Source organism: Pseudophryne corroboree, chromosome 10 (genome assembly GCF_028390025.1).
Source record: "Pseudophryne corroboree isolate aPseCor3 chromosome 10, aPseCor3.hap2, whole genome shotgun sequence".
In the NCBI taxonomy this organism is placed as follows: Eukaryota; Metazoa; Chordata; class Amphibia; order Anura; family Myobatrachidae; genus Pseudophryne; species Pseudophryne corroboree.
Genome location: NC_086453.1, coordinates 224,989,564 through 225,011,850, shown reverse-complemented (window position 1 = coordinate 225,011,850; position 22,287 = coordinate 224,989,564). Strand labels below are relative to the sequence as shown.

The 22,287-nt window shown below is 44.7% G+C and overlaps 1 protein-coding gene across 10 annotated transcripts in view; it reads right to left on the bottom strand.

Moving 5' to 3' along the window:
- RERE (arginine-glutamic acid dipeptide repeats) overlaps positions 1-22,287 on the bottom strand; it is a 719,262-nt gene that overhangs the window by 372,700 nt on the left and 324,275 nt on the right. For all 10 annotated transcript variants that reach the window (XM_063943111.1, XM_063943110.1, XM_063943109.1 and 7 more), the window contains one exon: positions 15,534-15,604. In XM_063943111.1, coding sequence (XP_063799181.1) covers positions 15,534-15,604 — 71 coding nt within the window. The remainder of the gene's footprint in view (positions 1-15,533; positions 15,605-22,287) is intronic.

The window sequence follows — 22,287 nt, the reverse complement described above, 5'->3', positions numbered from 1 at the left end:
GGACTACAAGCAGTGTTTAGGGACCATTCCCTCCTCACAATCCCAAATTTGTCTTGAATAGGTATAGCTATTTGGCTAAAGACCAGAAGGGGCGTGTCAATTTTTTTTTTTACGCCCAATCTAAAGTGGCGAGAGTTCGTGGGGCAATATTCAAATTTGTTTACATTGTACCCAAACAGACTAATCTAAACTAATGGGCGTAACGTGAAAAGCACTGTTTGGGTGATTAAACAACTGACCTTTCACATATTTCACCTCGCTGCCTCAGGAGGCTATTCGCACCCACACAGAACAATTGAATTGCTCCATCGGGTGCCATCTAGTGTAAGCAACGGGGAAATAAAAATGGAATTCTCCCAAAAATATTTACACACACACACATACTGTAAGTATAAATACAGGTATAGTGGCACAATGAATTACAGCACTAGAGTTATGGGTTTGATTCCAACCACAGCACTATCTGCGCAGTTTGTGCGCTCTCTCCACGATTGTGTGTTTCCTCTGGGTACTCCAATTCGCTCCTACAGTACAATCCAGAAACATACTGGCGGATAAACCTCCTGCTGACTAAATTAACGCATATACTGTACGTAAGTGTTTGTACATATTCTCTGTAAAGCACTGCATAAAATGTGTATTCCAAATCATAATAAGTAATTACGTATACAGTATATACATACACACATACTTAAACATAATATAATGTTCCGGTAGATTTATCAAATAATTTTATATTTAGGTACCTCTAAAGAGCACCTGCCACCTTACACACTATGGAGCCAGCCATGGAGTCAAAAGTCACAATTTATGAAAACGTATCGGTAGTTTACATGGAACCAGTGATGACATTGAGACACAAATCACTTCAATGTAGTCAAACGTTAAAGCAGACACATCAACTGCCTCAATGACAACATCTGTCCATAGTAAAATGATAAACTGCATTCTCGCATATTACTTCAGCTCACAAAGTCACTGCGACCAATGTGTGTAAGCAATATATCCTCTCCACTGTTTCCTTCAACCTCAGCCCAATTCCACTCACAGCAACACCGTGTCCTTCTTACCTCCAATTTATAAACTACAGCAGGGTCATTATCAAACAACTTAAGTATATAATTTCAAACTATACATAGATCAATATGTAATCAGCACCAAGGCCACAAAATGGATCCAATAATGGACCTCCACGCTCACTTTGCATTTTAATATGGAGCTATTTAAATGTTCAACCCATTCCTCCCTTACCTACTTCTGGATAAATCAATAAAACTACCTTACTACTGCAATGTGCCATCTGTGGGGAGATTTATTAACCTTCTGAGGATTCTCTTTCAAAAGAAATGTAAAGAGGTATTTGTAAGCTGACTTGCAGCCATTGTTGCAAATCATTTACATTTCTAAGCAGGAAGAGTCAGTGCTATAACGTTAATCACAGTAATTAATTCTAGATATAAATAAATATGACATGATGCAGAAAGGCTCTGCTGCTTCCCAACAGACAAATAGTACATCACCCTGTATGGTCTAGAAAAGGGATCAGCAACCTTCATCACGAGGCATAAATCACGTCTGCGACGCCCATGTACCTTGGGAGACTTTGTTGTTTGCCACACACAGAAGCCATTTATACTAGTGTTTTACGCAACTAAACTATGGCTTTATTGAAATGTTTATATACAGACTCCAAGCAAGGTAACACAATCAGCCACATGATAACTGTATGACTAGGGCCGGTACTAGACCTTGGGTTTCACAGGGTGAAAGTTTCCTTTGACACCCCACCCCCCTGCCCCCTTCATAATCCAAACGGGGATTGTGTGCGCCAAAGATGTGTAGCAAAAAGTAGGGGTGTGGCCTCATGGGGAAAGGGCATGGCCACAGAATAGTACCAATTCACATTGCACCGCACAGTAGTGTCCGTCAGTCATATTACAACACACAGTAGTATCCCTGGGTGGTATTCATGTGACCGCCGGTCAGCTGACCGACAGTCACATGACCTCCTCCACCAGCCCGACAGGTCACTGTCCCGATGGTCGGCATGCCGACCAACAGGGACTATTTCCACTCGTGGGTGTCCACGACACCCATAGAGTGGGAATAGAACCCGTGGCGACCGCAGGTCGCCACCGAGCCCGCAGCGTGGCGAGCCCGCAAGGGACTTGCTGCACTCGCCCCTCCTTGCCGGGATCCCGGCGTCGGTATGCTGCCGGGATCCCGGCGTCGGTAAGCTGACCGGCGGTCAGGAGACCGCCGGTCAGCCGTACTACACCCGTATCCCTTATACACATTACGTCAGGTAAAGAAAGACCCTTATACAACACAGGCAAAACACATACACAGGGAAAAGAAAAACGTGATTGATGCCTTTTACATTATTTGTTATTTTTCTTCCTTATAGTAATGCCCCTTACACATTATGCCACACACTAATGTCCGTAACACGTTATGCCATACTCCATAATGCCCATTTTAACCATGCAACACACAATTCCCATTACAACTTATGCCACACACATTGTCACACATTTTAACGCCAATTACAAGTTATGCCACACACCGTAATGCCAACACTTTATGCCACACACCATAAAGCCCATTACATGTTAAGCCACACACCGTAACGCCTATTACAAGTTATGCCACACACGGTAATGCCAACACTATGCCACACACCGTAATGCTCATTACATGTTAAGCCACACATTGTAACGCCTATTACAAATTATGCCACACACCATAATGCCAACACCACTTTATGCCACACACCATAATGCCCATTACCTGTTAAGCCACACACCAAAACGCCTATTACAAGTTATGCCACACACCGTAATGCCTGTAACACGTTATGCCACACACCATAATGCCCATTAATCATGCCACACACTATAATGCCCATTACAATTTATGCCACACACCGTAATGATCATTACACATTATGTCACACACCATAATGCCGATTACACATTATGCCACATACCATAACCGCTATTACACGTTATGCCACATGCCGTAATGCCCATTTCATATTTTACCACACACCCTAATGCCCATTACACGTTATGCCATACACTGTAATGCCCATTACACATTATGTGCACACAGTTATGCCCCTGACACCATTTTATGTCCCACACACAATAATGTCCCTTACAAATTATGCCCCACAGTAAGGATTCTAATTATTTTTAAATTTCCTGCTCGTTGCAAGGGGTCTCATGCTCTTTGCAAGGGATCTCATGCTTGTTACCAAGGGTCTAATGCTCTGGGTTCCATGCTTGTTGCCAGGAGTTTCCTGCTCGTTGCAAGGGGGTTCATGCATTTTCTTCCGCCCACCCCCCGGCTGCAGCAGGCGCCGTGGGTTGCGTGGTCGCCCGCTGCAACCAACACCATTGAGGGAGACACTCAGACGCTAGAGGTCAAGAGGGACCTCTAGCGCCTGTCTCCCTGCTCTCCTCCAGACGATAGAGGTGCTTGCATGCACCTAAAACAGCTCCAGTATATGACATCACCAGTGACTAAAATACAGAGGAGGTAATTCAATTATTTAATTGCGCCCGATATCCCATCTAAGGTGACAGGAGAAAGCGGGGCGATATTCAATTGGGCGTTATTGTTCCCATTTCAGTCGGGTTCAGCTGCATAAAGAGGCAAAACCCAACTATACAGGTGCAACAAGAAAAGTCCCGTTTGGGCGCCCAAGCGGGTCTCTTCATGCCCAGGGGTAGCGAGCTGAAATGAAGAAGATCTCATGCCTGTTGGCAGCAACATTTGAATAGCTGCCAGTGGGCGGAAGTGTGTGGGAACCTGCGATAACATTTGAATTCCCCCCAGTCTTTATGTTATGGGAATTATACTGGCATAGAAAGGACAAGAGTTTCTGTGTTTTGTTTAATCACAAAACTCTCAACATTCCAAATAAGAGAGAAAATATAGCCAACTACTTTCATATGGACCGGATGACCACACTTCCTCCTACAGTCACTTTGTAGAGCACTGCTAAACTATTTAATGGAGACACCAGAAACAATGTGGGGAAAGGAAGCAAACTTTCAAATGTAGTTTTGTATACTTCTGGTAAGGTACAGATACCACAAATTCTGTTAAAACTTTTATTCAGCTATTCTACTTCTGAGAGGTTTTACATGTATATAGTGTTCATTCTAGCAACCTGCACCATTCAAAACATGTGCAGTTACTCTTTCCTGCCTGGGGTGGAACTGCATGGATTTTGAAAGGTGCAGGGTGCTAGAATGAACACTAGTATATCAATACACTGATTTAAAAGGCTTGTCCATATGAACAGTTTATTTAAAACACATTTGACTGCCTCAGTTCTACCAAACATGATACATTATTTGTATTCTATGATTCAATATGGCAGCCAAAACAGACAGTGATGAATGCAAATAAAGAGCTCTGTGCAGGCTAACAACCCACGATTCATAGGAATACAGAAGATCAAAGACATGGCGTCGTATGCAGGAACGGGGTACATTGTGGAAAAACCGTGGACGTAACTCTTGCGAAATTGAAGGTGTACCTATTTTTTTTTTTTTTAAATACAATATACACTGAAAGCCTTCAATAGCAATATATATTTAGATAGATATCAATGTATACACACATCCTATAGAGCACACATCAGAGAGCATGCTGCAGCTTGGAAAGACAATAGATATACTGTGACACAGGTGGCAATATAACATTTTCATGTGCCTGATAGATTGTGCCATAACCTGCAGTACAATTTGTCATGGGAATATCTTCATTGTTTGGGAATGTGTCATGTTCCCTATAAAAGAGCAATGCATGGACGTGACGGAAGCTATTAGGTCCGGCACAGTAAAGTGTGTAGAACATTTTGTACCTCTATCATGGGTTTCGGATGTTTATGTGCTGTAGGACCAGGGGGAGACCTGCTAATTGGAAGAAAAGCACAGTTATGGGTCCAGATTCAAAAGCTGGCTGTAGCATGGAAGGCACAAAGCAAATAAACAGCGACTGCTACAGTCAGAGCCCTGTAAGCAGACAGTCTCTCGTGGTCCCGGATCAATGCACGGTACATACTCTACAGCAAGAATGGGAGCAGATGGTGACATCACTTCGGTTTACGCAGCATATAAGCAGCTGTCGCCAAATAGTAACAACTAGCTTGCTCCGCACAAAGAAAAGTGGTTACAAATACCTCCCCCCTAACATACAAGTAGCAACAATATTAAATAGAAATCTATACATCATATATAATTAAATTCCCATACGGCAACTGAAAATGCAAGGACTGCTTTACCTGTTTGCAATGTATTCTGCATAACTCACCTAGAGGACCTGAGCAAATGCCGAAAGACCCATTACAAAAAAATGTAATGTATTGGCAGTCATCATAAGTCTTTGAAAGATAAAGCAATTATGAAGAGGGCATGATGGTGGCCTTCAAGGGGGCCACGGGAAAAGGAAGGGCAGCCTGCAGTGTTGTCACTGTACTGTAAGCAATAACGCTGGCATTAAACTTACAATCCACTGCAAAAAAATCATCTAATAGCAGCACTATATCAGCAGCACTGGTCTCACACCTGCGTTACTATAGTATTGCCGCCTGTTCTATCAGATAGTGCTGAAATATTGCACAGCCCCCCATAATAATTTATATAAAAGCCCATAACCCCCTAAAGAACTTGTATTTCGGCCCAGTGACACCCCATCCACGTCCTGATAGGTCAGCCCAGTGTCCTCATTTATGAACTTATATGCGACCCCTGAGACCTCCTTATGTCTTTACATGCCGGACATAAAGCCCCTCCCATTTTACTTGCATCAAAGAAAATGTCCTCCTATGTGCCTTTCGCTGGCTCCTATAGTTCATCTGCCCCTTACCCACCATTATACCACCTCCAGCATCTGCTGATTCAGGAGGGGCAAGCATGAAGCGGAAGTGAAGCTGTTGAGAGGCAGGCCCACACCACGCATTCACCACCTTAGGATTTCGGACAGCGGTGCCTGGAGCTACGGAGTAATCCTGGATATACAGTAGGTGGTATGGCAGGCTGCATCTGGCCCACTGGCCATAGCTCCACAGCTGCTGCTTTAGACCTTCCTGTGCATTTCATGTGTTGCACTTTTACCTATAGTCTATTGTGCCTCATACTGAAACGGTTATCAACACAGTGGTCCATAAGAAACCATTTATCCTAATTGTATTGACGTTTCAGTACATAAGCAACTAGAAAGCACTACTGTTGTGAAAAGGAGGGAAAATGTCATCTGATAAATATTATTTATTTTAAATATGTACATCAAATTTAACACATCTTATTTTCAGGCCCTGCTTCAACTGTATCAGCTAGTGTTATTGGCTTGTTTACTAACTGCTTTGTAATTACATTCAAACAAATAACAGCTTGCAAGCCATTTAAGATCAAACAATGCTTAGGGAGGTGTATGTCAGAAGTCATATAGATTAATCTCAGCAGCTGACAATGCTGCCATTATAGGTCAATGTTTCCCTGCACACAGAATACTGCTAGTGTATCCTGGGTATTTCACATATCTGTGGCTGTTGTAGAACTTCTGCAAAGCTGCTTTGAACATGTGCAAAAAAGTCAATATAATAAGACGTTCGGTCAAGTATTTATGTCTACATCACATTATACGGTTGTTTCTTTATAGCAGAAAATATAATGCACAAAACAGAACATTCAAAACTTAGATCTAATCTGTAAACCGTATCCCATACATCTTTCATATAGCGTACGGTATATTACTATGACTAACTTGTCAGTAAATGCACTAAAGCGCAAACATGTTAGCTGTTCCAATTTCATGAACAAATTCCGCTATCATATACCTAAATGGTCATCAGCAATGTGTGTAGGGTTGGCCTGAATCTTAGCCAAAAGAAACATTTTGGCAAATAAGTATTACATAATATAATTTGTGTAGTATACATAATAAGTGGAATGGGTAAGGGGGTTACTGAGAAGAGAACGGTGAGGGGAGGAATTACGTAACAGTGGGCCTGATTCAGAAATTTATGCCAATGCTGCTGTGAATTAATATGCAACGGCTGTGCGAAAATATGTAAATGTCACAGCCGCCAGGATCTGTATAGACAACCCACTGGCGGTGTATCTGAACCGTCGCTTGTGTATAAAGACACATGTGCAGTGCGACATCGATTAATGCAAAGTTGGGTGGACAAATCGCTGCACAACATCGAGATTGCGCCAATCTCTGTATCAGGTCAAGTGTATGTGTAAATCTTCAACTGCCAACCATAGGGTCTTTACCAAAGTGATGAATGTTATAGCTATCTAGAGTGAAGTGTGGATCCCAGAGCAGGCCGGAATTTGCAGTTCCCTGCAGATCCCACCTCCGGTCTACGGCAAAATAACCTGACTTGAGGCTAGCTGGAGGAGAGGACTTGCTGCACTAGAATTATTAAAGCAGAATAACGAGCCCTTATTCTATGCAGTTGCACTGGAGCAGCAATATCCCAGCTGTACTAGTTGCACTGATGGAGGACCCAGAGCAGATGTTATGTACCAATTCTTGACATGGAACATCTCTGCCGAATATATAATAACAAGAACCACCAGGGGTGTAATAAGGAAATAGAAGTGTTACTATACACAGGATTTGGCAGGCAAGCTTCCCATACCTCCTCCCTGTACAGCTCAAGTGACATAAGAAGTGACCAGTGCCCAGAGGAAGAGTCTCCATAAAGTTAATGTACTGGAGAATGTGGTTTTTGAATCACTGTAAGAAAATAATACCTTTAATCAGATGATCACATGCTGCTTCATTACCCAATGTCCCCATCCCGCTGAGGACATGTACAAGAATGACTGTCTTGGATATGTTACGGTTAATGCCATCAACATGGCCAGCAATACACCTTCACAGTTCTATCACATAACTCTTCCAGCTGCGGGGCAGCATTAGGAGAACACTAAATCAGTGGCTGAGAAAGGAGTGTTGTGTGCAGCCACAGACAGGTATCTCTGTGCACTGATTCATGTTGTTTTGCAGACAGCCTTAATGCACAGTACAAAACCAATACTGACAACAAAAGAGTCAGCCTTTATTGCTGTTAATATCCCTAAGCAATTATGGTAACTCAGCAGGAACTTCTGCCCAGAATGGAAACCTTCACATTGTAATTCATGATTTCTCCTCGGCTTCTGCTGTAACTCCCAGGTACTTGTTAATGTGCGGAATACTATGATTCAGGCAAAGGAATTATTACAACAAGCAAGAATACAGAAATAGAGCTGCACCTAAAATGGTCTCACAAATAAGAGGAAAGAACCATTTTGCCAAAATAAAACATTAACCCACAAGTGGGATTCAGTAAAAGAAGAAAATGTGAAAAAGGGAACAAGCAGTTTGTCAGCTATTAAACACGCGACTAGCATGGTCAGATCACATGACCACACCGCCCCACTGTGTCGCCCAGTTTTTGACAAGGAGATCCGTTCTGCAGATGTGTATAATAGTGTTCGGCCCAGGATTCCGGGCGTGCAGGGCACGGGGGTGCCAGGCAGATCATGCGGCCCTGCCAGCGTCACTTTTGGGGATGGTCCGGCTCGCTCAGCATCACTAATGGGGGAGTACACAGCACCTACAATAGTACTGGGCTTCCCCCCCAAGCTCTCCATTAATGCGAATAGATGCATTACGCGTATGCACTACATAATACTAAAAATAAGAATTTACTTACCGATAATTCTATTTCTCGGAGTCCGTAGTGGATGCTGGGGTTCCTGAAAGGACCATGGGGAATAGCGGCTCCGCAGGAGACAGGGCACAAAAAGTAAAGCTTTTACAGGTCAGGTGGTGTGCACTGGCTCCTCCCCCTATGACCCTCCTCCAGACTCCAGTTAGGTACTGTGCCCGGACGAGCGTACACAATAAGGGAGGATTTTGAATCCCGGGTAAGACTCATACCAGCCACACCAATCACACCGTACAACTTGTGATCTAAACCCAGTTAACAGTATGATAACAGAGGAGCCTCTGAAAGATGGCTCCCTAAACAAAATAACCCGAAATAGTTAACAATAACTATGTACAAGTCTTGCAGATAATCCGCACTTGGGATGGGCGCCCAGCATCCACTACGGACTCCGAGAAATAGAATTATCGGTAAGTAAATTCTTATTTTCTCTATCGTCCTAAGTGGATGCTGGGGTTCCTGAAAGGACCATGGGGATTATACCAAAGCTCCCAAACGGGCGGGAGAGTGCGGATGACTCTGCAGCACCGAATGAGAGAACTCCAGGTCCTCTTTTGCCAGGGTATCAAATTTGTAAAATTTTACAAACGTGTTCTCCCCTGACCACGTAGCTGCTCGGCAGAGTTGTAATGCCGAGACCCCTCGGGCAGCCGCCCAGGATGAGCCCACCTTCCTTGTGGAATGGGCCTTAACAGAATTAGGCTGTGGTAGGCCTGCCACAGAATGTGCAAGTTGAATCGTGTTACAAATCCAACGAGCAATCGACTGCTTAGAAGCAGGTGCACCCAACTTGTTGGGTGCATACAGTATAAACAGCGAGTCAGATTTTCTGACTCCAGCCGTCCTTGAAATGTATATCTTTAAAGCTCTGACAACGTCCAACAATTTGGAGTCTTCCAAGTCGTTTGTAGCCGCAGGCACTACAATAGGCTGGTTCAGGTGAAACGCTGACACCACCTTCGGGAGAAAATGCGGACGCGTCCGCAGCTCTGCCCTATCTGAATGGAAAATGAAATAAGGACTTTTATAAGATAAAGCCGCCAGTTCTGATACTCTCCTGGCCGAAGCCAGGGCCAGTAACATAGTCACTTTCCATGTGAGATATTTCAAATCCACCTTCTTAAGTGGTTCAAACCAATGGGATTTGAGGAAATCTAAAACTACATTTAGATCCCACGGTGCCACCGGAGGCACCACAGGAGGCTGTATATGCAGTACTCCTTTGACAAAAGTCTGGACCTCAGGAACTGAGGCCAATTCTTTTTGGAAGAATATAGACAGGGCCGAAATTTGAACCTTAATAGATCCCAATTTGAGACCCATAGACAATCCTGATTGCAGGAAATGTAGGAAACGACCCAGTTGAAATTCCTCCGTCGGAGCATTCCGACCCTCGCACCATGCCACATATTTCCGCCAAATGCGGTGATAATGCTTTGCGGTGACTTCTTTCCTTGCCTTAATCAAGGTAGGAATGACTTCTTCAGGAATGCCTTTTTCTTTTAGAATCTGGCGTTCAACCGCCATGCCGTCAAACGCAGCCGCGGTAAGTCTTGAAAAAGACAAGGACCCTGCTGAGGCAGGTCCCTTCTCAGAGGTAGAGGCCACGGATCGTCCGTGACCATCTCTTGAAGTTCCGGGTACCAAGTCCTTCTTGGCCAATCCGGAGCCACTAGTATCGTTCTTACTCCTCTTTGCCGTATAATCCTCAATACCTTTGGTATGAGAGGCAGAGGAGGAAACACATATACCGACTGGTACACCCAAGGTGTTACCAGCGCATCCACAGCTATTGCCTGCGGATCTCTTGACCTGGCGCAATACCTGTCCAGTTTTTTGTTGAGGCGAGACGCCATCATGTCCACCATTGGTTTTTCCCAACGGTTTATTATCATGAGGAAAACTTCTGAATGAAGTCCCCACTCTCCCGGGTGAAGATCGTGTCTGCTGAGGAAGTCTGCTTCCCAGTTGTCCACGCCCGGGATGAATACTGCTATCACGTGATTCTCCGCCCAGCGAAGGATCCTGGCAGCTTCTGCCATTGCACTCCTGCTTCTTGTGCCGCCCTGTCTGTTTACATGGGCGACTGCCGTGATGTTGTCCGACTGGATCAACACCGGTCTTCCTTGAAGCAGAGGTTCCGCCTGGTTTAGAGCATTGTAGATTGCTCTTAGTTCCAGAATGTTTATGTGAAGAGACTTTTCCAGGCTCGTCCACACTCCCTGGAAGTTTCTTCCCTGTGTGACTGCTCCCCAGCCTCTCAGGCTGGCGTCCGTGGTCACCAGGATCCAATCCTGTATGCCGAATCTGCGGCCCTCCAGTAGATGAGCCTCCTGCAACCACCACAGAAGAGATACCCTTGTCCTTGGAGACAGGGTTATCCGCTGATGCATCTGAAGATGCGATCCGGACCATTCGTCCAGCAAATCTCCCTGAAAATGTTTTGCGTGAGATCTGCCCAATGGAATCGCTTCGTAAGAAGCCACCATTTTTCCCAGGCTTCCTGTGCATTAATGCACTGATACTTGGCCTGGTTTTAGGAGGTTTCTGACTAGGTCGGATAACTCCCTGGCTTTCCCCTCCAGGAGAAATACCTTTTTCTGGACTATGCCCAGAATCATTCCTGGGAACAGCAGACGTATCATCGGAAAAAACAGCTGCGATTTTTGGAATATTTAGAATCCACTCGTGCTATCGTAGAACTACTTTAGATAGTTCTTTTCCGACCTCCAACTGTTCTCTGGAACTTGCCCCTTTCAGGATATCGTCCAAGTAAGGGATAATTAAGATGCCCTTTTCTTTGAAGAGAGTCATCTTTTCGGCCATTACCTTGGTAAAGGCCCGGGGTGCCGTGGATAATTCAACGGCAACTTTTGAAACTGATATTGACAGTTCTGTATCACGAACCCGATGTACCCTTGTTGAGAAGGGCAAATTTGGACATGGAGGTAATCCTTGATGTCCAGGGACACCATATAGTCCCCTTCTTTCCGGTTCGCTATCACTGCTCTGAGTGACTCCATCTTGATTTGAACCTTTATGTAAGTGTTCAAAGATTTCAGATTTAGACTATGTCTCACCAAGCCGTCTGGCTTCAGTACCACCATATAGTGTGGAAGACTAATACCCTTTTCCTTGTTGTAGGAGGGGTACTTTGATTATCACCTGCTGGAAATACAGCTTGTGAATTTTTCCCAATACTGCCTCCCTGTTGGAGGGAGCCGTTGGTAACGCAGACTTCAGGAACCTGCGAGGAAAAGATGTCTCGACTCTCCAATCTGTACCCCTGGGATAATACTAGTACGATCCAGGGGTCAACTTGCGAGTGATCCCACTGCGCGTTGAGACTCTTGAGACTACACCCCCACCTAACCTGAGTCCGCTTACACGGCCCCAGCGTCATGCTGGGGACTTGGCAGACGCGGTGGAAGGCTTCCTTTCCTGGGAAGGAGCTGTCTGCTGCAGTCTACTTCCCTTTCCTCTATGTCTGGGCAGATATGACTGGCCTTTTGCCCGCTTGCCCTCATGGGAACGGAAGGATTGAGGCTGAAAAGACGGTGTCTGTTTCTGCTGAGATGTAACTTGGGGTAAAAAGGTTGGATTTCCAGCTGTTGCCGAGACCCCCAGGTCCGTTGGACCGACCCCAAATAACTCTTTCCCTTTATACGGCCATACTTCCATGTGTCGTATGGGATATGTATCACCTGACCACTGTCGTGTCCATGACATCTTCTGGGAGATATGGATCACGCACTTATTTTGATGCCAGAGTGCACATATCCCTCTGTGCATCTCGCATACATAAATATATAATGCATCCTATTAAATGCTCTATATCAATCAAATATTTTCAGTCAGGGAAACCGACCAAGCCAACCCAGCACTGCATCTCCAGGCTGATGGCGATCGCTGGTCGCAGTATAACCACCTTATGTGTGTATATACTTTTTAGGATATTTTTCCAGCTGCCTATCAGCTGGCTCCTTGAGGGCGGCCGTATCTGGAGACGGTAACGCCACTTGATAAGCGTGTGAGCGCCTTATTCATTCCCAACGCGCCCTAACTTCTGGCGGGAAAGGGTATAACGCCAATATTTGCTATCGGGGTAAACCCACGCATCATCACACACTTTATTTTATTTTATCTGATTCAGGAAAAACTACAGGTAGTTTTTTCACTCCCACATAATACCCTTTTTTGTGGTACTTGTAGTATCAGAAATATGTAACACCTCCTTCATTGCCCTTAACGTGTGGCCCTAATAAGGAATACGTTTGTTTATTCACCGTCGACACTGGATTCAGTGTCGGTGTCTGTGTCTGTGTCGACCGACTGAGGTAAATGGGCGTTATTAAAAACCCCTGACGGTGTTTCTGAGACGCCTGGACCGGTACTAATTGTTTGTCGGCCGTCTCATGTCGTCAACCGACCTTGCAGCGTGTTGACATTCTCACGTAATTCCCTAAATAAGCCATCCATACCGGTGTCGACTCCCTAGAGAGTGACATCACCATCATAGGCAATTGCTCCGCCTCCTCCAACATCGTCCTCATACATGTCGACACACACGTACCGACACACAGCACACACACCGGGAATGCTCTGACAGAGGACAGGACCCCACTAGCCCTTTGGAGAGACAGAGGGAGAGTTTGCCAGCACACACCAAAAAAACGCTATAATTACATAGGGACAACCTTATATAAGTGTTTCTCCCTTATAGCATCTTTAATATATTTATATCGCCAATTTAGTGCCCCCCCTCTCTGTTTAAACCCTGTTTCTGTAGTGCAGTGCAGGGGAGAGCCTGGGAGCCTTCTCTCCAGCCTTTCTGTGAGAGAAAATGGCGCTGTGTGCTGAGGAGATAGGCCCCGCCCCTTTTTCGGCGGGCTCGTCTCCCGCTATTTATTGTATTTAGGCAGGGGTTAAATATCTCCATATAGCCTCTGGGGGCTATATGTGAGGTATTTTTAGCCTTATATAGGTTTACATTTGCCTCCCAGGGCGCCCCCCCCCCAGCGCCCTGCACCCTCAGTGACTGCCGTGTGAAGTGTGCTGAGAGGAAAATGGCGCACAGCTGCAGTGCTGTGCGCTACCTTTAGAAGACTGCAGGAGTCTTCAGCCGCCGATTCTGGACCTCTTCTTGCTTCAGCATCTGCGAGGGGGCCGGCGGCGAGGCTCCGGTGACCATCCAGGCTGTACCTGTGATCGTCCCTCTGGAGCTTCATGTCCAGTAGCCAAGAAGCCAATCCATCCTGCACGCAGGTGAGTTCACTTCTTCTCCCCTCTGTCCCTCGTTGCAGTGATCCTGTTGCCAGCAGGAATCACTGTAAAATAAAAAACCTAAACTAAACTTCTCTAAGCAGCTCTTTATGAGAGCCACCTAGAATTGCACCCTTCTCGGCCGGGCACAAAAATCTAACTGGAGTCTGGAGGAGGGTCATAGGGGGAGGAGCCAGTGCACACCACCTGACCTGTAAAAGCTTTACTTTTTGTGCCCTGTCTCCTGCGGAGCCGCTATTCCCCATGGTCCTTTCAGGAACCCCAGCATCCACTTAGGACGATAGAGAAACTATATTAAATAAAACAAAACATTTTTTACAAAATAACTATAGGAATAGTTTTGAAGAGAAAAATGTGTTAAGTGGTTAAGGCACGTTACTTACTCAATGAACACCATAGAGTTTATATATCTACCTTATCTTAGTAGTGGTGCATGCAGCACGAATAAGGGAATAAAACCAAAGTTTCACCACATACAGCATATGACAACCATGGACTACTGCAAATTTACATGTATTTCACTCTGAAAACAGTTTACACAAATACAGTACTACTACATGCACATTTTGTATCACAGTCCATTTTGCTGGATTGCTTCAATTGTTTTCTCGCGCCCGATCTCCCGTCTAAAGTGTCGGGAGATCGCGGGGCGATATTCAATTGATCCCCTTATCGCCCCTTTACGAGTCGGGTTTAGCCGCTTAATGCGACAAAACCAATCTAAACTAATGAGTACAGCGCAAAAAGTCCCATTTGGCACCCAAATGGGTCACTTTTCGCACATTTCAGCTTGCCTCCAACGGGGGCAGTGAATCTACTGGTATTACCAGTAGATGAACGGCGGGGTGAGCGGCTTTCCATAGCGTCCTGCTATGGAACGCCGCTCACCCCTGCTGACATCGTTGGGCAGTGGGGGAAAGCACTGTGTGTATGCACTGAGCGCTTTTCAGCCCAGCGATGTCAGCGATCATCGCTGTTCATACACGCTGGGCAACAATGCCCATTGTGTATGTACCTTAACACTAAATTCAAGATAGTAATCCTGCTAGTGGGGGGAGAGGTTTCTTTTGTTTTTCTTTCATTTAGAGAGAGAAAGCATAGTGCCAGGATTACAGGGTCTTTGGGAAGATGTGCCCGGGAGGATGCTTGGCTCTCCTCATATAGGCCTTATATGGTAGTGAAGACATCTCAAGTTTTCCCTTTCACCTCTATGGGGAAAACTTACAATGCCAGAAGACGAATGGGCACACCACATCCATTGTGTGGAATTGAATTCCCACTTTGTTAGGTTCTCTTTTGTTGGTTACGGAGATGAAGGATTTACGGTTATCTACTGCAACAATCAATGCCACTGCAATTATATGTTTACATCTCAGACACTCCTTGCTCTGGCTAAAACCTAGGAAACTATGTAGCCATTACCAGACTACAAAGTAAAAACGTCATTTCACAATATTAATTGACAAATATCAGCCATCAGGACTGTACAAATCAAAATTGCACTCACCAGTTTGAAGTCCTGAATGCTACATATGAAGTATGGAGTGTTGGGTCTTCGGCTCTCAATATATACACAATCTGCAACAAATAAAAGATATATTTTATTATGGCAATTTAACGATGGTGGGCATCACTAACCTTTAATATGGAATCCCCGTGCCTACCTACTAAAACCCTACTCAAACCCTTTTTTTAAGAGTAGGCTTTGGCATTTGTTGATTCTCATTCGTTTGACCCAGAAATCTAAACCTGCAATAATATTTAATGCTAAACCAGGTGTGTACAGCATATATTATTGCCATGTTACGTTTTAGTTTTGCAAGCTGCCACTTTGTAAATCTAGTCCATTTACAGTGTTGAGCAACTACACTGACATTTTCTAAATGAAAGTCTAGTGACACTGCAGTAATAGACACGGGGCTAATAAGTACTAGTGCACACCCTGAAAACTGCACTAAAATAAGTAGGTTCTCCCAATATTGGGGGGAATTCAATTGTTTCATCGCACCCAATCTCACGTCTAAAGTGACAGATCGCAAGGTGATATTCAATTGTCCACCGTTATCGCACCCAACTAAACTAATGAGTGTGACATGAAAAGTCCCATTTGGGCACCCAAACGGGTCACTTTTCGCTCATTTCAGCTCTCCACCCCTGGGGAAGAGCAAGCTCTAATGAATGTCACGCGCCCATTGGCAGCAACATTTGAATAGCTGCCGGCAGGCACGGGGAGCCACGATGAGAACTGAACCTCGCCCATTGTGTTTTGTAAACACTTTTTACCAATATATTAAAATATAAAAGCGCATTAAAAACACAACTAAAGCATCAATCTCTTAGACAGTGTTTTAGCGACTCTCCAAGCCCATATGGTGGATGAGCCTTAATCTAATAGTAATAACTGAGCCAAAAATGAATGCTTCCTAATGTTTTGGAACAATTAACAATGCATCGTTTTCTTGAATCACGACGCCCCAGAGTATTATTTCAAGTATTATTTCAAGGGCACCCCTAGAACATAATGTTTCTCACTTCGAAATTCAGCAAAAATGAATAAATTAAGTAAATTGTGTTTATATGTCATCGATAGGTTCACTTATATGGTGGTGGTGGTGGTGGTGGTGGACAGGGTTGTGTTTGTCCCCATATTTTATGATTGGAAGCTGGCAACACTGGTTTGCCTATCACATGGACAGCAAATAATTTAATTTGGTCCTAGACCACCAACTGTGGCACCCCTGCAAGTGCCCCGAGGCACCCAATACATTAGTCAAACAGGAGAACTATCCATTGTAACTTAAGTGTCATTTCCATGAACATTACCTTCCTTTCCATATCAAAAACTCTATTGAAATAGAGGCAGACAATAATGGCACACAAGGCATGTAACAGGTTGGAAAAACATGAATGATACTATAGGAATATGAGTAAGTGAAAGCCATGGTGGGAACAGCCTGTTTTTAAAACCTACAACAAACCTATTTTGACCTCTATAGGGGCTAATTTAATTGGCAGTGTGACTCACTTGTGTTTTTACATATTGTGTGTCTGCAGCCATTACATTACTGAAAACATCACTAGTTGCAAAACTGCCGCATACCATGTAATGTTAATATCAGGACCTAGTGATGAATTAAATTGCCCGTAAAGGAAGAGAATTTCGACACAGAGTGCTGCACACATGCCAAGAAGTACTAACTGTATGTTAAACAGACCTCTCCTGTACATCACTATGTGGTGAAAAGGAAAACTGACTGGCATGTTGATGGCACTTCTCAGTTATCACCGTGAAATTAATTGCACACTAAGGGGCAAATTAAATAGTTTTCTGGTGCAAACGGGCGATATTTCATGGTTTTGCAGATGGGTGCACGTGACGTGGGCGTCATTAATTATCGCACATGTCAAGCCCAAATACATTGCGTTTACCCGCCAAGGCACAGTATTGGGCGCCCAAATCCCATCATTGGCAGATTTCTGCATGCCACCTCAGGAGTCTTCAACAAATGGACTTTGACAAGAACATAAGGCGCAACCACCTGCCCCATAACTAATGTAACACAGACAGCAACAGTTGTAACGTGTGCACTCAGAGTATAGACAGATTGCCAAATGCTTCAAAGTAAAAGGAAACAGCCCAGAATAATGACAGGGCTTACAAGAGGCAAAACCAGGAGAAATCCAGCAGAAAAACAAGTGTCATGGTGCCAGCGAGACCAATTATTTCATGACTTACGGTTCACATCACACAGCACTTCCCATGAAGAGAGATTTCTGTTTTTAACCAAAGCAAATCCACAAAGGACAGCTATAAAATATGAGGCATGTGATGGAGGAGGAAACCATAGCTAGTAATTTACTGGTAAATAGCCGGTCATCGTTCCTGACTTATTATGAAATTAGGGTCATGGGGCCAGCGCCTTCTGAACATTAAGGAGATTTTGTTTTAAATAAATTACACACAAATATTAATACACTTTTAGTAAATGATCATGTGAGCCGCAGCTTGCTAGTGCTGGATAATGATGTTATATTGTTTATGGTAATGCAGCCATTGGGTGGCATTTTTTGTAGTAAAAAAGACATAGGTATACAAGTTAAAAAGCGTGAGCTATACAGAAACTTCGATTGACATTAATAAACGGTGGAATATGAGTATATAGGGCTTACAAAGAAAAATGTCTGCTTGTATAGCGAACAATAAAGTGTGCAATAAATCAGAATGTGGATTTTTTTTTGCCATTTATTTTTGTATACAAGAATATGTCAGCAGTACCGGAATTTTTTGTGTGTGTAACCCACATGCAGCTTGGTCACACAATATACTTACTCCAACACTCCATGACAATGTTTCCCAAACAGAGTGCCGTGAGTTGGTAGAGCCCAGTAACAACTAAACTTATATATGGTCAATGGGATGATAGGCAATTCCACAGTGCAGGTGGCTGCATTTGTGAACACAGTAGCACAATCCTGTCTACCACACTATGGGGGGTATTCAATCTGTGCCATTTTCTCGACTTTTTCGAAAAAACTGCACTTTCGCCAGTTTGCAGGTCGAATTCATTTTCGACCTATTCAAAGCCCGGCCTGATTTTTTGATTTGTCAAAAAAATCCAGTTGGGTGGAAAACCACGTGCATCAGCTAATTCGCCGCCAATCCACGTGTTTTGTAGAATTTGCGGGTGTTCGGTCCGTTTTCGCCCATGTCGATTAAAAAAAAAAAAAAATCGAAAAGGCATGGTAAAAACGGAACAAAAAGCTATCGATAACACCTGTGATTGAAAAGCCAACGGTCGAATTAGTGTTGGGTTTCCGACTGTCGGAAAACTCGGCATGAATTGAATACCCACCTACATAGCTGAACCTTGTATGTAAGTACAGTTTACTTAATTTAGTATTCATGTTTGCTAAGGTTCTCAATAAGAAACATTTGGCCTCAGGGTGCTATAGCAAAATACTGATACAAGGAGGTCTGGGAACCACTGATCCATGAAACTAACTAGATGGCTGGTTGGGACGATAATCTGGCAGTGTGTGGGAGCAAACGATTATCAGCCGTTCGCTCTCACACGCTAAAAAATGGCCAGTAATGATTGGTCCAACTAGTTGGGAAAACTTCCCAACTAATCGTTCAGGTGTAGGGGGGAACTTTCGCCCCAACTGAACGATAAGTAGGCGAACACTGGCCAGCAGTGTCCGCCTACTTCTTTCACCATCACTGCCTGCTGGGCAGCACTGTGGAGCAGGAGCGGGATGAGGTTCAGGGCCAGCTGCGGCAGGTCATCACTGCCCTTGTCACACCGGGACCCCCAGCAGTGTCGGCGGAGCAGGAGGAGGACCAGGGGCAGCTACGGCAGAACATCACTGCTGCAGGGCTGCCCCTGTCACACCGGGACCCCCAGCTGTGGCACCCCACCGGAGATCAGTGCACCCCGCAATCGTGGCACCCCATCCGCAATCGCAGATCCCCACATTCATCCCGCGGCACCGCCATATCCCACATGTGGTCACTCTCCCTGCACGCGGTCACGGCACTCCCACAATCCAACCCGCGATTGCGGGCCAGGTCCCATGGGCAGCAGAGACGGGAGTCAGCCTGAGTGAGTACCGGGGCACTGAACTGACTGGTCACACACTCCCCGCACCGAACCCCAAGTGCAGTCAGGGTGCACCGTGACTCGCTGCCGAGCTAGCATCTGCCCCTTCATGTAGCGCGGCCATACCCCAGTGGGATAATAGGGGCATGATGCGTGCCACTTTACAGGTGTGCTGGAGTAATAAGGACAGGTCTGCTGGACAGCACCTTATGTGGGGATCCTGAAGAGTCACATCCCAGAGACCTGCAGGAGTAACTTTCTGGCAGTTACTGCAGCATGGGTATGGGTCATTTGGGCGACCACTATTGGTCGACATGCCTTAGGTCGACATGAACAAGGTCAACATGGTCATTAGGTCGACATGAACAAGGTCGACAAGGAAAAAGGTCGACATGAGTTTTACTTTTTTGGGTGTAGTTTTCTTCGTAAAGTGACGGGGAACCTCAATTGGTGCACCATGTCCCCTCGCTTCGGTCGCCATGCTTCGGGCAAGGTTACCATTCCCAATTGTAGTCCACGTGGAATGTACAGAGTGATAAACTCATGTCGACCTTTTTCGATGTCCACCTTGCTCATGTCGACCTAGTAACCATGTCGACCAATAGTGGTCAACCTAATGACTGTCTACCTAAGTGCTGTCAACCAAATGACCATATCCCCTGCTGCATAAGGTTACAGCCCTGCTCCAGGCTCACACCAGGCTGCTCCAGACTCTGAAAATGATGATTTGCCCTTATTTATCAAGTACCTACATATTAAGCAGTGTTGTGCATGGCTGGGGATTGTGATATATGTAAGTTACGCATCAGGACGTGAATAAACATCATAATCAGACACGAAAACTAATACAAAATCACCCCCAGAGTGAATATAGTAAACTAAATACTCTGTAAACCAGTAATTAACAATCATGTGTTGCACCGACGTGTCGGCTATTCCAGCAGTCTAGTGGTGTTCTCAGAGTATATCGTGACATCTCTATAGATAAGGTGAAAATCTGCAATTGGGAGTAGCCATAAACTGAGCTATGGAGAGCATAGGTGCCGAGGGTGGTGAATGAGTTGCACACACCAACACAGCAGGCTCAGTCTCTCCTGTCTCGGCCCCCCCAGGTACTCACCCACTTCATCCTGACTTTTGTGCCTTAACATCACCCACCACCTCCTGACCTCTCTCTCTGGCCTAACGTCACCACAACCCTCTTCTAATGTAAATAAGGGGCTCCACTGTGTGATGTAACATGAATACGGGTCTCTACTGCATGGTGTAATGTGAATAAGATTGCACCACTGTGCGGCATCATTTTAATTGGGGTAACTATCGAGTGGCCATGACCCTTCCCCGCTAGACAATGCCCTTTTTCTGGGGGCGCATAAAACTATTCAAAACATGCATAAGTAGGAAGGCACTGTGCGCCTACTTCTGTGACATCTCAAGTTGGAGAGAAGTTGGCTGGTCTGCTGAAAAGTTGGTTAGGTGTGTGGAGCACTGTTTTAGTTGAACAGTAAAGTTGGATGGTTGGAGGTTTGGAAAGTTGGAGGAAAGTTGGTCTGATGTATTGCTAGCATTAGACTGACATATTGATGCTTTGTTCCTGTAGGACAGCAAAATCAAAGTGAGAGAAATCACTGTGCCACTAAAAAAGTCCAAACCTAGCCACACACTAGGACGACATCGGGTACGAATGCACAATTTGGACATTCTTGTGCATGATTTGCACACGAATGTCAAACGAAGCATCGTGTGCAAATCATGCAGTATTTGCGTACGATTACGATGCGCTGTCCCGCGGGACGAACGTCGCATCCTCTGATTATATGTGCTGCATATATGATTAGGCGATCTGGGTAGTGGTGAATTAAAGGTCGTATGATAGAACGCAAGGTACAAAGTCTGACCTTACGATATTGTATACAATTTCCTAACATACGATATCGCATATACACACACACACTATACGATCAAACAGTAGATAAGATTAAATTATATCTTAAGGGGAGGCCAGGCAGATGTCAACACAGTAAAATCGTATGGTCGGATGTACACACTTGTGAAAAACCACACGATATTGCATGATCAAGGCTGCTTGCAGGTCAGATATTGCATGTCGAATGCAACCTGCCGGGACTAGCAACGTATGTGAAATCGTGTGTACACACTATGTGGTACTGTATGCAACCATGCAATATCAGCTAAATTGTATGCAATATCTCAGTGTGTATGGGCCCGAAGACACCCATATTGTAAGATCAGTGTTAGACAACTGATAATGTAATGTTCTAGAAAGAAAACAAATGAAAGGATACTTTCCCTAGTACTACATATTCAGTTTGAGTATTTATAAGCTGTACTAATCAGGTAACAGACATGTGCCAAGCAATCCAATCATCTTATTGTTCTCCCCCATGTAGCACTCATCACCAATAGTAAGCTAAGTACTGGGCAGGTAGACAAGTACCTGAAAGCCGCTATTATAGGCGACACTGCCCTAACAGACAAATGATGTCACAGAAATGGAAGCAGCCTATATTTGTAAATATCAATGTAAGGATAGTCTCTGTGTATAGAGGACAAACAGCGTATATAATAAAGGGCTGTAGACACAGAGCAGGGAAATAAAAACACATTTAATGCAAGCCAAGAAATCTCATTCTAGCATGA